The sequence below is a fragment of the Convolutriloba macropyga genome, chromosome 10, assembly GCF_964194025.1.
Source record: "Convolutriloba macropyga chromosome 10, txConMacr16.3, whole genome shotgun sequence".
In the NCBI taxonomy this organism is placed as follows: domain Eukaryota; kingdom Metazoa; phylum Xenacoelomorpha; order Acoela; family Convolutidae; genus Convolutriloba; species Convolutriloba macropyga.
In genome coordinates, this window is record NC_134477.1 from 49642543 (window position 1) to 49657830 (window position 15288).

A 15288-nucleotide genomic window follows, 5' to 3' on the forward strand; every position below is an offset into this window, starting at 1 on the left:
TATGTAATGAATGTGTTTGTGGATGCCCTATTCTTACTCGTTTTCTTCTGCCTGAGCATACTGAAAAAACAGTGCCAAATTCTGACGCCTAAATAAAATCAATTGATTGATAGGTGACACCGAGACCCGTTGCTTCGATTCCCAAAAATTTTGACAAGGTAGTATTTAAGACTTGGCAACGCGGAGGAAGTCTTGTCAGGAATCTTTAAAATTTTCCGAAGAAATGCAGGTTGTGGTGGCAAATATGTGCAAGTTCTCACTCTTCTCAGTGGGAAAATAGAGAACCGTAAGAATCGGAGGCAGAAAATATGAAAGGTGCCGCAAAAAATTTTATTAAAAAATTTTGATGCTGTAAAAGTTCTCAGTATTAAAAGAGGGTGCAAAGTTTAACCCTAAAAAGGGCCGATTTAAACGGATACGGATATCCTAGCTGAAAATAGTCGCCCCACATTAATTGAGAGATTTTTTTCAATAAAGTTTTCTTGGCGAGAAATTCAAAAAATGAAAATAAAAGGTTTTTAAACATGATTAATGGGTAATACAGCTGTGGTTTAGATTACATTCACATTATAAATTTCTATTAAACAACTAATTATGGGTCAAAACGCAAAAAAAGTAAATGGTTTCATTTTAAATTGATTTCAATATTTTTGAAATCTTTCATTTAACACTTCAATTTACATGTGTTTTCGCCTTTCGAAATGTACAGCACATCACCAACACAATAATGATATACAGCAACAGCACAAAGATTATGAGCAGCGATGTGAGCAATATTAATATAACTTTTTTATTGATCTCATTGCCGAAATCTGGTTTTTCGGACGGCATCGGTTCATCCGTTGTTGTCATTGTTGCCGTTGTAATTGGATTTTCATCAGCCTCGATGTCTCGTCCAGCAATCATATCAGTAATCCACTTGTGAATATCCTTATTTTGAACATTGATTGCATATAAGTCGTTGCCTTTCACTTCAAGCACGATTCCTGTCATTTTGTTATTTTGAACTGTTTTTCCTTTTAACCTACCCAGGTCCAAGTTCCAGACCCAAATCAATTCTAATCAGACGAGCATTGCCCTCTTCTTATCAAACATAATTCAATACATGTTTGAGTTTTTTTGAACTCGTATAACACGTTTTTGAATATCTTATTTTATCTTGTAATTCTGGCATGGACTGTACGAATTCAAATTCTGTGAGCTATTACTTGATTAATATTATAGTGAACCCCGATGTTACTAAAATAACTGAAAAAATAAAAGATTGCAAAAGCTTGCAATTTCATAGATAGCATTTTCCATGGGGTTTAATTCGTTATATACATTATGTTACCAAAAATCTACGTACATCTAGAAAATTTTCAGAACGCGCCATAAACATCAAATAATACAATTTGAGTATAAATCAGTTCTCTAGTGACCATTCATTAGGCTTTTAGCTTCTTTAACATCTTTTAGAAGAGTTTTTTTTAAAGCAAGTTTCTAACGACATCTGAGTTGAGCTTCCAAAATTTTATTATTCAAATTTTTTCAATTAACGTTCTGTTTTTGTTATCGCTGCTTCAAAAATGTCCATAAATTGACACATGGATTCAAATCGAAACTCACTGTTGACCATTTTAGCACATTCCACTCGTTATCTTTGAAGAAATTGGTGACAAATTTTGATTTATGCAGGGGCATCATACAGGGGCATCATATTGATGAAACATAAGGAGAAACAATAATTGAAATTTGGTTTAAAATTCCTATTTGTTACGCCTTTCTTCAAGCTTTAGCGCAAATCAAACGTTTTGACAATAAGTAATGCTTAACGAAAACAAATAAAGATGCACGTAGCTTTTAGGTAAAATAGTGTATTATCGACAATTGCAAAATGTTGAATCGCTTCTCAAACCCCGAATTGTAGTTGTAATCATAATTTTTATCTTTCAGTGGACAAAAACCATACGGCCTCAGTCCCAAAAGATGGTGATTTTTGAAAGATAAATTCTCTTTGAGATTAGAAATCTTTGAGATTTTTGAATTTAGAGTCATCTTTGATATTCAAAATTCTGCGCAAAATTTTACAAAATTTTACGGCTTCCAATATTTTTTTCACTATACCAGAGCCAACTATGGACCTATGTCAAAGAAAAACGTGAAATACATACAATTGGGTGTTCAATGACTTTATCCTGCAATTATGCCTCGTTGTAAAAGTCTCTATTTTTCCACTTTTGATCATATCAATGTAAAAAACAGCATATCTAAGATCTGTTTACAACGGAAGATTTCTGAAAAGTGAAGAAGGACTACCGCAGTTTTGCCGTATTTTCACAATTGCTTCATCTGGTAAAAATGAACACATTTTAGAAAACACATTGGTTCCGCTTGTTAACGAATGAAAACAGCAGCAAAACTGTTTTTCTGCGAAAGAAGCCGCCCAAACTCATCGAAAATTCAAACCACAGATGCATTAGCAGAGTTTCAACCCTTTATTTGTTGGATATGAACAAAATTTTGGAAGAAGAATTTTATCGACAGTGTTCAATTTTATTTAGCCAAGCTAGAACAAAGCTGATGCACGCTTTGCGTTTACTCCCTATACCCTAACCCTCCGGGGAAATCCAATAATCAAAGAATTAACTGAAAAAAGTTGCCTTTTTAAAACTGGCACAAAACTCAATTCAATTCCAGGAAAATTAGGAAATCAAAAACTATATTTAAAAGACTCTTCTTTTAGGATAAAAGATTTTCTCATGTTTGAAAGTTTACAATGTGCATGTTTACAATTTTATTCTCTTTAATTATGATAATCAACAATTGGCATTGAAATCCAACAATTGCATATCTTTAAAACGGGAGATATAAATTTTTATGCGTGAAAAAAGCAACATCAATGCTATATGGATCCCTATTTTTCGTAGGGCCAGCGATCAGATTTAAATTTCAAATTTATGTAAGATGAACACTAAATGAAACTCTATATTATTGTACGAACAACGCCCAGAATTAATAGTTAAAATTTTGAATTTTCTACTTTAAATGCCAATTTTATGTAAGATCTTCGATAATAAAAGCCAAAAATGTGCTCGATTCATGCTTAGAAACTCTAAAATTACTTTAAGATCTGCTCTTGGAAAAAAAATCAACAATTAGAAACGGTGATGTTTTCTATTCAGCGCGTTTATTGTAGATCTTAAATAATTTCAACGCATTCGCCGCCAATTTGGCATACTCTTGAGTTTTTAGGCGATGACACCTCTTTCCGGGAAGCTAGAAAACTAATGTGGAACCCCCTATCACAGAATAAATACAGCGGCAATTGTCATTGCTGAGCAATAAAATACTCATAGTCTAGACCTGGATTTATGAAAGACCTCTTATTTCTAGGTGGGGGTTAACTGTTGAATTAAAATACGCGGTTAAGGACCCTAGTTAAAGTTGACGCTAGTTATGTTTTATAACTCCAGCCAATTTGTCTCCAAGGGTCAATTAAAAGTCTTTTTGAGGCGTTTTGAGTCAAGCAAAGTGTTCTCATTGTTATACTGGGTCCTGCGTAGTTATATGGGTCGAGCAAAAGTCTTTTCTCAAGTCATTTTTTTGACAACAGAAAACTGCCTAACGACCTGAGAATTTTTGCGATTCTTAAGATAAAGCAATTTTTGCAACTGGACTCTTGCCACAATAGTTGATTGAATGAAAGTAGGTTGATTTAATTCATGCTTACTACATTATAAGCAACAGTTACCAAAAAATTGCTCGTAAAATATTAATTGTTCCAGGGCACGTTTTTCTGTCCAGCCTAATTCCAGGACACGTTTTTGCTGTCCAGCCAAATTACAGGACAGGTATTTTGTCTTGTCAAATTTCAGGACATCACGCAAAATCCAGACAAAAATCTGTTGAGGGCAGTCTTTTCATGCCTTAAATTTGTCGAGAACGGTCTTTTAATAGTTCCAGCTCTAGTAGACTAGACTGAGCTCTAAAGAAGATCAGCACGAAATATTTAACAACCGTTAAGACCCTAAGTAAAAATGATGGGCTTCATGAGGACTTGGGGAAAAACATTGGTATCAGTTATTTAGTATTGTTGTTTTTTTGGATAGTTCAGAACCTCTCTTGTATAGTTTCTAATACTAACACAATTTATCCAATGAATGTATTTATCTGAATTCATCCTCAATCTTATTCGCGATCCAATTTATACTCGGCACTGAAACTGAATGTAGCGTCACCCCAAAGTTAGTATTAGAGACTATCCAAAATAGGTTGGTTCTCAAACATCTAAAGAAAAACATACTAACTGATTGATATCAATTCTATGTTTCACGTAGTGCAATGTTTGCAATGTAAATTGTATGTTAAAATTCTTCATTCCATTGCATGTTTTGTTGTAAAAACATCTGTTTTTACGAGCTGATATTCATATAATTCCCTCTCCAGTTTTAGTTTAAAGATTTTATTAAAAACAATCATTTATCAATAATTTTATTGAATACCCATTTAATTTTTTTACAGACCCCAACGTTACAATCTTTCAAGTGTTGTAGATTGAATAGTTCCAGAAAGCGATGGGCTCCCACATGAAAAGCTCAGTTCTAAATTATTTTAAAACAAGTTATATAGAGGGTTTCTGAAAAAAATATAATGGCCCATACATTGCTGAATGAAAGATGGAAAAAATTCGCTATATTGTAAAAACAACCGAAAAAAAAACAACTCGACTTGAGCGCAGGTTGAGGTTCCGTAATTAACTACATTATGTCTGAACAGGCCCCTTTCAAAAAGAGAAAGAGGTCAGTTAAAAGAAATTTCCTCACTAGAGTTGCATAAAAAAGTGCTAATAACTGGAAATTTTAAAAAAGATTTTCCCCTTCTTTTCCCCCAATGAATGATAATAAAGGGTAGTCTATTTATTCGTCCTTAATGCTACGTTTATTTTACCAACGGACAGTTGCATCTAAACCCGCATCTGCCTGAAACGAGGTCTGATGAAATGTCACTTTGATCTAAGATGGAGCAACCATAATTCAATTTGGTCTGGGACCTCCATCTAAGAGCTTCTGGTTTACATTATAAAATGCTTTTATAAATCAAAGAAGAGAAGAAAAGCAATTCAAGATACAGAATTGTTTCCTCCCTCTGTGAAAAAGCTTTGTTTTTGTGTTTTTGTGACCATTTGTGAAAAATAAACGAATGCGTCTTTTTCACGTATATTTCTATGAAGAGGTGGAAGAAGCCACTACAATAAAAAATATGTCGCTATAAAGGTATGCGAAAGTATTAACTATAACTATAGGTGAATTTCCATGTTTCAACCTTGCCCCTTTCAACCCCCCCCCCCCCCCCCGGTGTGGTAAACGATAATGGGGGTGTGAAGGCAATAATTTTTTAATGAGGTGGGGGGAGCCATAAGGAGGCAGGCCCTATAATAGATGGTCAAGTTCAAAACGGCAAGAAAAGGGGAAGGAGGAAACATTTCCTTATGTACCCATCAAACAGTGAGAAGTAGTCCCGTTAGAATTTTTCACGATCTTCACCACAGGCGATCCTTCCGCTTTCTGTGACTGTATTTGCCATCTCATGTCATTTTCAAAACAAAGCAGCTTGGCGCTTTTGTGGACGCACTTTGAACTCAGTTTAAGTTCGTGTTTCGAAAAAATTAGCGATAGCTTTGCATGCGGGTTGTCGTACGCTTGATACACACCCTGTTAGTCGATCATTTTAAGTGTAATTGTACAAATTCCATCATTCTTTCTTACTGTTGTTTCTTCCTTAACTGTTAAAAGTTCGAAATAGGTTTTACAAAAATTATTGTTTCTGTGACTTTCATTGAAATTTAAATAGGCTGATTTGTATTGTAATAAATTTATTACAATTTGTGTAATAAATTAATAAATGGAACACTCGTCTAGCCTTACTCCCGGAAAAATGAATCATTGACGTTATTAAAATTAACCAGTGGTAAAAAAAATTAGCCATAAATGTTAAGCTAATTTATATCATTAAGCCTCCCATTTACTCTTGTGGCCTTCAAACTTTTTTTGAAACATGTAAATTACTTAGATTATAACCCTAGGGTTAGATATCTACATGCTCTAAAATGTTAAATAAATTAATCAGCATTGTTATTAATATAATAATATTCAAATTGTGGCTGTTCGTTTTCATAGGTAAAAATAGGATTTGAAGGCTCCTATTTGTCTATTAACGGGTACTTTCTTGTGTTGATCGAGCAAAAACTCGGTTAAAACATTTTTAAAGCAAGTTTTACTGTTAAAAGTTCTTATTGAAGAGGGCAATTTGTTTCATTTTTGAACGCTTTTCAAGATTAACGATTTGTTACTCCACTTCGTTTTCGTTTTCTTTTTCATAAAATTTTGATTTGTTCTCTTGTTATGTTCAGCGTTATGGCGACTAGAAAACATTTTAAAATTTTCGGATGCTTCCCATTGTCTTATGTCTGTTTGTAGCTTCATTAGTGACTATAAGTTTGAAGAAGTCCAATCCTTACATCAAATACCCACATTGACCTTGCATTTACATCTTAGGTTAAATTTTGAGCTCTTACAAAGTGGAAATTCAGTTTAAGTCTAGCAAATACTCTACCAAATCCATCCAATATCTGGAGGGTTTCGATTAAAATATTGGTTTCAAAGTTTTCACTCCACCCGTACGGAACGCCAAGTCAATATCAGTACTGGGCAAGTCCAATCACAAGTCTAGGTATCAGTGCTGATTCAAGGCTATATTTATACACGTTTTAGGTTTGTCAGTCTTCTAAAAGTCTTGGCAAGGAATTGTCAAGGGTTAATCCAAGTCTTGGCCAGGACTTGGCAAGTTCTGATCCTAGACTTCATCAAGACTTGGCAAGTTCATATCCAATTCTTGGCGGTCAAATATAGCCCAAAAAACACCGATTCACTAAATTTGGCATTTGAAGAATCTGAAAAATTAAAAAAAAATCGGTGATTTTGTCTATTTTGAGGCTGTAATTAGGCTGAAAACTGATGAAAATTTCTGGCTTAAAACCCATTAATATGGCCTACTCTGGCCACCCGGGTTGCTTGTTGATAGTTTTCATTGGCTGTGGGGCTTTTTCAAAGCACACTGGAGAACTGGCTAAAAATTAAACCCTAAGTCGTTGCACGTTGCAAAATTTTTCGTAATTAAAAATTCTCACTCGATTTTTTAATGGTTTTGACTTTGGGAATCAACTTGCAAGTAATACGCATCTTGGCCAAGACTTGGAAGACTTGTATAACTTGTATTAAGACTTGCCCAGTACTGAAAAGGACTTGCCTGTACTGATTTAAAATTGTAAAGTATCAAACAATACAACGAGAGCATTGACATAAATAATTCGCTTAGTGTGCTGAAATTTCAACGAGGTTTTTGAATAGTTTTTCAACAAATTGAGCGGAGAATTGTGAAAAAAATATGCGCTGAACAACACGTTTTTTTTCGTTATATGTCGGCGCTAGTTGAATAGTCATCACATTGTTCTTACCAAATTTTCCCAAGTTTTTTTCCGTAAAATCTATTTCCATAAGTTTTGCAAAATCCTTATACAAAACTCATCACCGCAATTCAATCTCGAAAACCAATCTCTAGAAAAAAAACCTCATCTTCTCTTTCTCGATTGTCAACTTTTCAACTGATCAGGCACAATTTTGGCTGCATATGAAATAAGAACACATGTATAGCTGTTTGTTATGATTTTTCAACACATTTCTGCCAATCATCCTATAATTTGAGATTTTTTCTTAAAGTTTTTACACTTTTAGTACATTAAGTTAGCACTTTCCTAACATAATTCCCTCAATTTCAGATCATCTCTTACAAGTTTCTTAGCGCCTCTCTTACATAACTTGGCCATTTCTCTGACAAAAAAATGAACGCTCTAAATTTTATTTGGTGAATTTTCGCGAGGCTTGCTTTGGAAATGTTTATTTTAACTATTTCTTTTAGAAGTTTTGACCTAAGTTAAGAAAACGTTGCTGAAACGGTGAAATCTTGATAGAAATTTTAGAAAATATTTGTCAGAAATGTGCCAAAATCGTTTAACTTTGCCCTGGATTTTGAAAACGAACTGAACTTTTGCTATAATTGTGCGGCGTAAATGTAAGTGACAATCTGAATGTGCTCAATTTTTGCAAAACTAATCTGCTAATATATACAAAGTATTGAAGTTATGTAAAAGACGTGCAGGAAATTGTTCTAGTCTTAACATCTTCCTACTCGATCTTGCAATTTTGACATTATTTTGCACGAATCTTACACGATCCTGCAATTTTAACATCCTTTTGCAAGAATCTTGCAAGATCTTGCGAGTTTAACATCTAGTCTTAACAAGGTTTGGGGGACCAGGACGAGTGAAAATAAAGCTTAAATTTGTAATTGGTCTAATGGGAACAAAAACATCAGAAAAAGTTTGCAGTATCATGTTTCAGCTATTTAAAAAATGATAAATTTTTCTGTTTAAGTCCGCGAATATTGATGTGCAGGGGGCTGTTAAAATGATCACCTGCTGATTTTCATCGGGGCATATCTCAATCCCGGTGAAGTTGCATTCATTTTCATAATCAGACTCTTTGAACATTAGTAATGCCAAATCGTCATCGCGATGAACAACGTTGAAATCGGGTGGATATGGTATGTACTGACCAAACTGTCTCCTTCGGTAGCTCCTTTCACCGGTCGGTCTCAAACAATAGTATCTGATTGATGTAAAATTCCACGCTAAAATATCATCAGCATGTAGAGCTTGTATTCCCAGTAGAACTTGTACAACTGAATTTTACAAAATTTTTGACATTCTAAAGAAATTAAAATTCTAAATTTTTTTTTTGTAAAAATATATTGCTACAGATTTTCAACTTTTTGTATCAAGTTTTTGCAATACTTTTCCAACATCTCGAAGAGTGTAAGTTTGCCCCAGTCGAGGTATCATTGCTAAAAAATGCTGAATAATCCAAGAATTGTGGTTTTTAGCGCTGATTGCTGTAAAAGCTGTGAATTTAAATTTTTCAAAGCCAGAAAGGTCAAATCTTACAAAAAATATGTGTTGTTAGATAAAACCTAGTTATATTTTTGTAGCAGCGGTTGTTTTCATCAGTCACATTTTCATTTTTATGGCTCAAATATTAAATTTTCACACCATCATTTTGACAAAAAATTAACCACGCAAATTTGTCATCGGTGGAGCAGTCTCCAATAATATAAGAGCTGAAGAAAACGTTGGTAGTTCAAACGCGGTTGAAGTACTTATTTTCTCTAAAGAAGCAAAAATTTAAATGCTCACACAAAGTTTGTCTAACAAAAACTGGTAAATAAAGTTATAATTAACTAAACTTCTTTACAGTACAAGAAAATTATTTGCAATGCACAAGAAGGGTGAAGAAACGTGAAGAAACATTCTAATTCAACAGGCTACAATTATATTATTCCTACAATATCTTTTCCATCACTATTTAGCTGTCAGTTTTCTTCCCTTCTCGCCAGTTCTTTTTATTATTGTTAGCGTTATATCTGGATAGATTCGAAATGTGAAATTAATGATTCCTCACGTGACCGATATCTTGATAATTCTAGCTAATTAGCAACAACAGACCAGATTGAGTTCTTATGATCACATTTGTCTCCATCTAAAAAAAGTGATGTTTGGACTCAATAACAGATATTAGTTAGCAATCTAAAAAGCATCGAATCAAAAGCAAAAGTAAAGCATAAAAGGTTGTACAGCTTGGAGGTGCTATAATTTCAATAATTTAAGTTAAGTGGACTTAGTTCCACTGTAAAAACATTATGCGTAATGAGTAGAAGCAATCTGAACTAAAAAGCTGGAATTACTTAAAACACACCATAATCTTTTGAGGAGAATAGAAGACGTGATATCTTAAAAGTAAAAATATATTTTTTTGAATAATTTTGCTATGAAAAGGATAACATTTGAAAAATAAAACTGAAATCAAAACTTTATATTACAAAACTAATCATTTTTCAAAATTACGGTGAAATAAAAAACACAATAATCTTTTGAGGAGAATAGAAGACGTGATATCTTAGAAGTAAAAATATTTTGTTTTGAATAATTTTGCTATGAAAAGGATAACATTTGAAAAATAAAACTGAAATCAAAACTTTATATTACAAAACTAATCATTTTTCAAAATTACGGTGAAATAAAAAATTACAATCATAGTAATACTGCGAAAAGTAAAAAATTACAATGAAAAATTACTGTGAAAATTAATTTTTGTAGGATGCAGGGAATTTTCATGGAGAAACTGCGAGTAAGATAGATAATTTAGGTCAAGTTGGACAAGCTAATTATGGGTTTGAAGTAAGCCTTCTTTCTGAAAAGGCTATTGTTTGGAAGGCGCCAGAGAGGGGAGTTGAGTGATATATCTTAAACAAACAAATTAAAGAACAAAAGCATTTTGATCTGTCGATATATTTCGTTTACAGCAAAGTTGCATTTGTGCACCCGGCCAAAGTCGAAATGATTGATTTAAATTTAGAAGAAAACCAGAGAGCGAACATTTGAAGTGAACTAGATATTATGGACAGAATTGGAATTTCAATTGGAAGTAGATGTAAGTGTGATTTCAATATTGCAAATTAATGGGCAACCCCAAACCTGGTACTCCCCAACTCTTTAAGTTATTTTCAGCATTCGACTCTGAAAATTTGTGGAGATGTTCCCCTAGTGATTGTCCATGTATAATAGGGATGTGCGGCCGGTTACACCATTTCGCTCTGAGTTAGTTAAGTAGAGTTTTGTTGACTTAAAGTAAATAAAAAGGAAAATTTATAAGTTTTTCCATATACCCTGGTTGTAAAAAAGTTGTCCGACCAACCCGGGATGGGAAGGAGTTATTGGTTGATAACCAGTCAATGATGGTAGGAACCCCTAATGGTCCACTATTGCAAGAATAATTTTCAGGCGAATCCGACCAACCAATCTCATGTTATTAACACCGGAAATAGTGTGATTTAAAGGTTTTTAGGTATGTTACTGTGAAATATGAGTGTTTGAGTAAGAAATAATGGGATTAATCAGTCGTAACGTAATGCACGTATGAGTTAAGGTTTTTTGCGTGATCTTGGGAAGGGTTTAGGATGTAAATTGGCGATTTTTGAGTATATTGGTAACTATCACAGGAATGTATTTAGCACCTAAATAGAAATTGTTTTTTCTCAAAAAATTGTAGTCTGATTGACCTGAAAATTGGAGGATAGACTAATTTGGGTACAATGAATCCGATTTTGAGTTCAGATCTGACCCCACACCAACCTGCACGGAACAAGCGCACGCCGGTGCTGCTGAACGTAAAATTTGAATTGCTGGTGGAGTATTGGTAGCAGCCTTATGATTTTTGGAGGGTTAGTGAAACTTTTCAAGGGATTTCGATTGGTTACATTTTAAACCCCAGATTTTGACCGGAAGTTGGTGCTGAGGGACGACCCGAGTGCCGAAAACAGGCAATTGGCCTTTTTGAGTTGCCGAATGACTTTGAAATGGTATTAAAATGATACCCTGAGACAGTTAGTGACAAAAAATAACCACCCCGGTCAATTTTGACGAATTCAGATTTTTCGGGTTTCGGCTCCCACGACTCGTTAAAAACATTTAAATTGCAAACGACTCGCAACTGCTGGTCCGTTGGTCATGAAACTTGGCAGGCAAGTTAGTGGCACCCTGTAGTTACTAAAAAATTTTACCCGAAGACATTTTGACCACTACTTGGCAAGTTATTGAGTTCTGAAATTTGAGTTCATCCGGTGGGCTTTTAGGAATATTAGACTTTTCGGCAGCTTTTAACTGAGGAATTGTATGAAATGATTTCCAAGTTGGAAATTACAAATAACCTTTGGTTTAGGGTTGATTTTATTTATTTATTCAACACATGATTTTTGACAGTTATTGATTGCAGCTAGTTAATTTGATAGCGGAAATAGAGGAATAAGAACTTTTCAGAGTAACGTTCAACGTTTACTAGGCAAACATTGATTGACATGTCATATACGAAATAAAGTGGATTGGGTTTAATTACATATGAGTCCAAAGGTCGTTTACTTAAGACAAGGAGAAAATTGAAAAATGGTTGGTAGCAGTTGAATGACAGAGCATAAATTGATTTTAGTTTGTTTGCATAGCAAACAAAGCCCTCCTACAGAATGTGATAATTTCAGGTGTAAGTTGTATTGTTTACTTAAGAGAATAAGGTTTGTTTGCTTAAGATAAGAGCGTATTGGTTGAGTATAAATTGAGGTGACACGGTGAGAGAGAGAGAGGGGGAGTGTCGAAACGATTTGCTGAGACACAGCAGAAGTGGGACACAGAAAAGATTTTGGCACAAGCGAGAAAAGTAGTTGGTTTAGTGGGACTAAACTCTAAAAGATAGTGTGAAAATCAGGGAAGAGATTGAGAGTGAGATTGAACTCTGGAAGTTTGTAATTGCAAGACCAGTTGGGGATACTGTGAGCGTTTTTGATTTCGTTCATTTGTGAAGTGAACCACGGATATTGACATTATTATTGTAATTACCATTATAAATTGTCTTGAATTTGTCTTTTCCAATGATGTGCAAGTAATTGTCTTACCTTCATTATCCATATAACTAGAATTGATATTACGAGCACCATTGTGGATTTACTTATTTCAAGGCAATCTAATTTGCAACAGCATACAAGAGTGGAAGAGGGGAAATCGCAGAGTAACAAAGTAACATTGCTTCACCAATTCAAAACTTTTGGTTTATTTTATTTGATCGATCTTCTGGGCGACAGAGTCCCCTCACTGTTGAGCCTAGCAGAAATTCAGAAGACGACAATTTTTAAAAAAAATACAATTAATACTCTGAAAAGTTTGTGAAAATACTCTTTTACTTTTACTTCAGAATAACATGTGTCATTATTTTTCATCTGACTAAAGTTTTCCTTCGCGAACATAATTAGAATTTCTCCGAAATTTCAATTATGAAGAGCAAAAAACGCAAAGAAAAGTTTTCGATCAATTTGTGCACAATTTTGAATTCCGCTCGTCTCGTTTATTTGATAGCAAGGTTCCACAAAATTTGAGAAATTGGGTTTTCTGTTGGAGATATCTGCTGGATAGATATTTATGAGCTGTCTACCAGAACAGCGGATATCCATCAACCCTAAAATAGTTTTTTTTTCGGCAGCAGAATAACTCCTAAATTATTGAGCTTGGGTTTTGCTTGTTAAGGCATTCGTGCTTTAAATGTCTGTAAATGTCTGTAAACAATTTTTCATCCATCAGCAGATCTGCAAATGCATGTTATTTGAATTTTCAAAAATTGATTTCTCCAAAGCACACTCAAGCTCACAATCACAAAGTTTAAAGAAACCAGTCAAGTAATAGCTGCCGAAAGTTTTACATTCATATTTGTATTAAAGATGTGGTGGCAATGATATGTTTGTTTTCCTGCATTTATAGATATTAAAGGTAGATAGAAAAGCACTCTTACGTTTAGAGGTTAACATACAGATGACACCAAAGAAAAAACGCAAAAAAACATGAAAATAACAAAATACCGTTACATGATGAAAAGTTTTATTGAATAACATGATCTAACTCATCTTTTTATGTTGATTGTTAATGGTTGGGAATTTTTTGACATAAATATTCAGCACCTTCTTAATCAAAAACGCCGAAGAAATGCATCGTGCAAAATTTTTGTTTCTTCCGCTTTTAACGTAAGAAAACCCTCGGTATGTATGGTTTTAAACGTAAGAAATCGTTGGATGATCAGATCAGTCTTAGATAGACGAAAAAGACAAAAGGTTTCATACTCATTCATACTCAAATCTTTTGGTATGCTCGCTTTTAAACGAAGCAATTGGTTCAGTATCTTCTGTTTAAAATTTAGTAAATCTTTACAACCACAAAAAATAACTTCTTATATAATTGTTTTCTGATTTTTTTTCTACCAATACTCCTTGAAAGTTGAAACGATTTTCCATCAAAGTTCAACAAGTCTGTTACATTTTAGATTCTGAATAAGAACAAAACTCATTTTTAACTTGTTTTGTCAACAAACTAAGGAAGATGTTTCATTATATTTGCTCATTTGTTCAAAATAATTTATCCTAGAAATGTTTGACTACAATATACACTATTGATTTGAAATTTTGTAATAAAAACTGAAGGTTTCTGACATTTGAAACAAAACATAAAGACTGTCTTCTACAATCGAAAGAAAAAAATGTGAAGGCTTTCGTTGTTTTTGTCTCACTTGAATCGAACGTACTCACGAGTTTTCTAGGTTTGACGATGACGATTTCTGGACTAGGGCTGTTTGAGCAAACAGAATACTGCAGATACCAGCAGAAAGTGCTTTAAATAACTATTTTAAAATCTCATCGAGATCAAGAATGGGTCTGAGATTACAGTCGATCTTACCGGCCTTTTCAGCGCATGAACGCGTTGTCAAACCAAAGCTTCGTGACAATCTGGCGGCTGCACAAACTGGCAAGTCAGTCATTGACACCCCATAGCGTAATTCTGCAGCTATTGTATCTTCGGGTACAATATATCCGTCGTTGAATGATATTTTACGCAACATTAAACAGAATATAAAAGCTATTACGTCTTTGAAAATCATATTGGAGCGAATATGTAAGTTGAGCTATCGTAAAAAAAGAATTCAAATAGCAAAATAAACAGTTGTTAATGACAGGACTTAAGGATATAAAAGTTACTTGATATTAAAGACAGTCACTTTGTAGTTTCAAAGTTGTTTCATATTATCAAAAAGTACGAATAATTACCAAACAAATTAATATTTAGGCAATTTGACAAAACTGTCTATCGCAGAGTCCTTAAGAACTCCCCCGTAAATTAGGACACTAGTTGAATGATTTTGGTTGAATTTGAAGTTGTCAAAAATGGCTGTCACTTGAAGTGAGTCACATTCAACTCACTTTCATCAAGTTAAACAAAAAATTATTGTTCTTGTTAAATTTTGATTCGCGGCATCACAGTTAATAAGAGTGTGTGAAGCGCTTCAGTTGTTTGGTTCATCATTTCAAAGCTACTAGCAGAGGAACAATGGAATATATGAATTCATAAAAGCCTCTGAAATATGAGACGCGATAACCGTTGTCGAACGCCAAGTCAATATCAGTACAGGGCCAGTGTAAAACAGTTGCAAATCGATACTGGAAAATACCATAGCCGAGACCTGAAGATTATCTTGCATGATTGTTGCACAAAAATGATTCCCTTGCAAGATCTTGCAAGACAAAGATTTATTTAGCAAGATTCTTGCAAGT

General features: G+C 33.9%; 1 protein-coding gene across 3 annotated transcripts; it reads right to left on the reverse strand.

Moving 5' to 3' along the window:
* Positions 1-641: 641 nt before the first annotated feature.
* Positions 642-14637, reverse strand: LOC142348638 (uncharacterized). 3 transcript variants are annotated; one of them, XM_075400053.1, is made up of 4 exons: positions 14417-14637; positions 8513-8727; positions 5477-5693; positions 642-986 (listed from the first exon to the last, which is right to left on the reverse strand). In XM_075400053.1, exons 1-4 carry the CDS (start codon positions 14616-14618, stop codon positions 673-675), a joined length of 948 nt encoding a protein of 315 aa, XP_075256168.1. In that variant the 5' UTR covers positions 14619-14637; the 3' UTR covers positions 642-672. The 3 variants fall into 3 exon arrangements, with proteins under 3 accessions (XP_075256168.1, XP_075256166.1, XP_075256165.1); XM_075400051.1 differs by having other exon boundaries at positions 642-1007; XM_075400050.1 differs by having other exon boundaries at positions 642-1058.
* Positions 14638-15288: the final 651 nt, after the last annotated feature.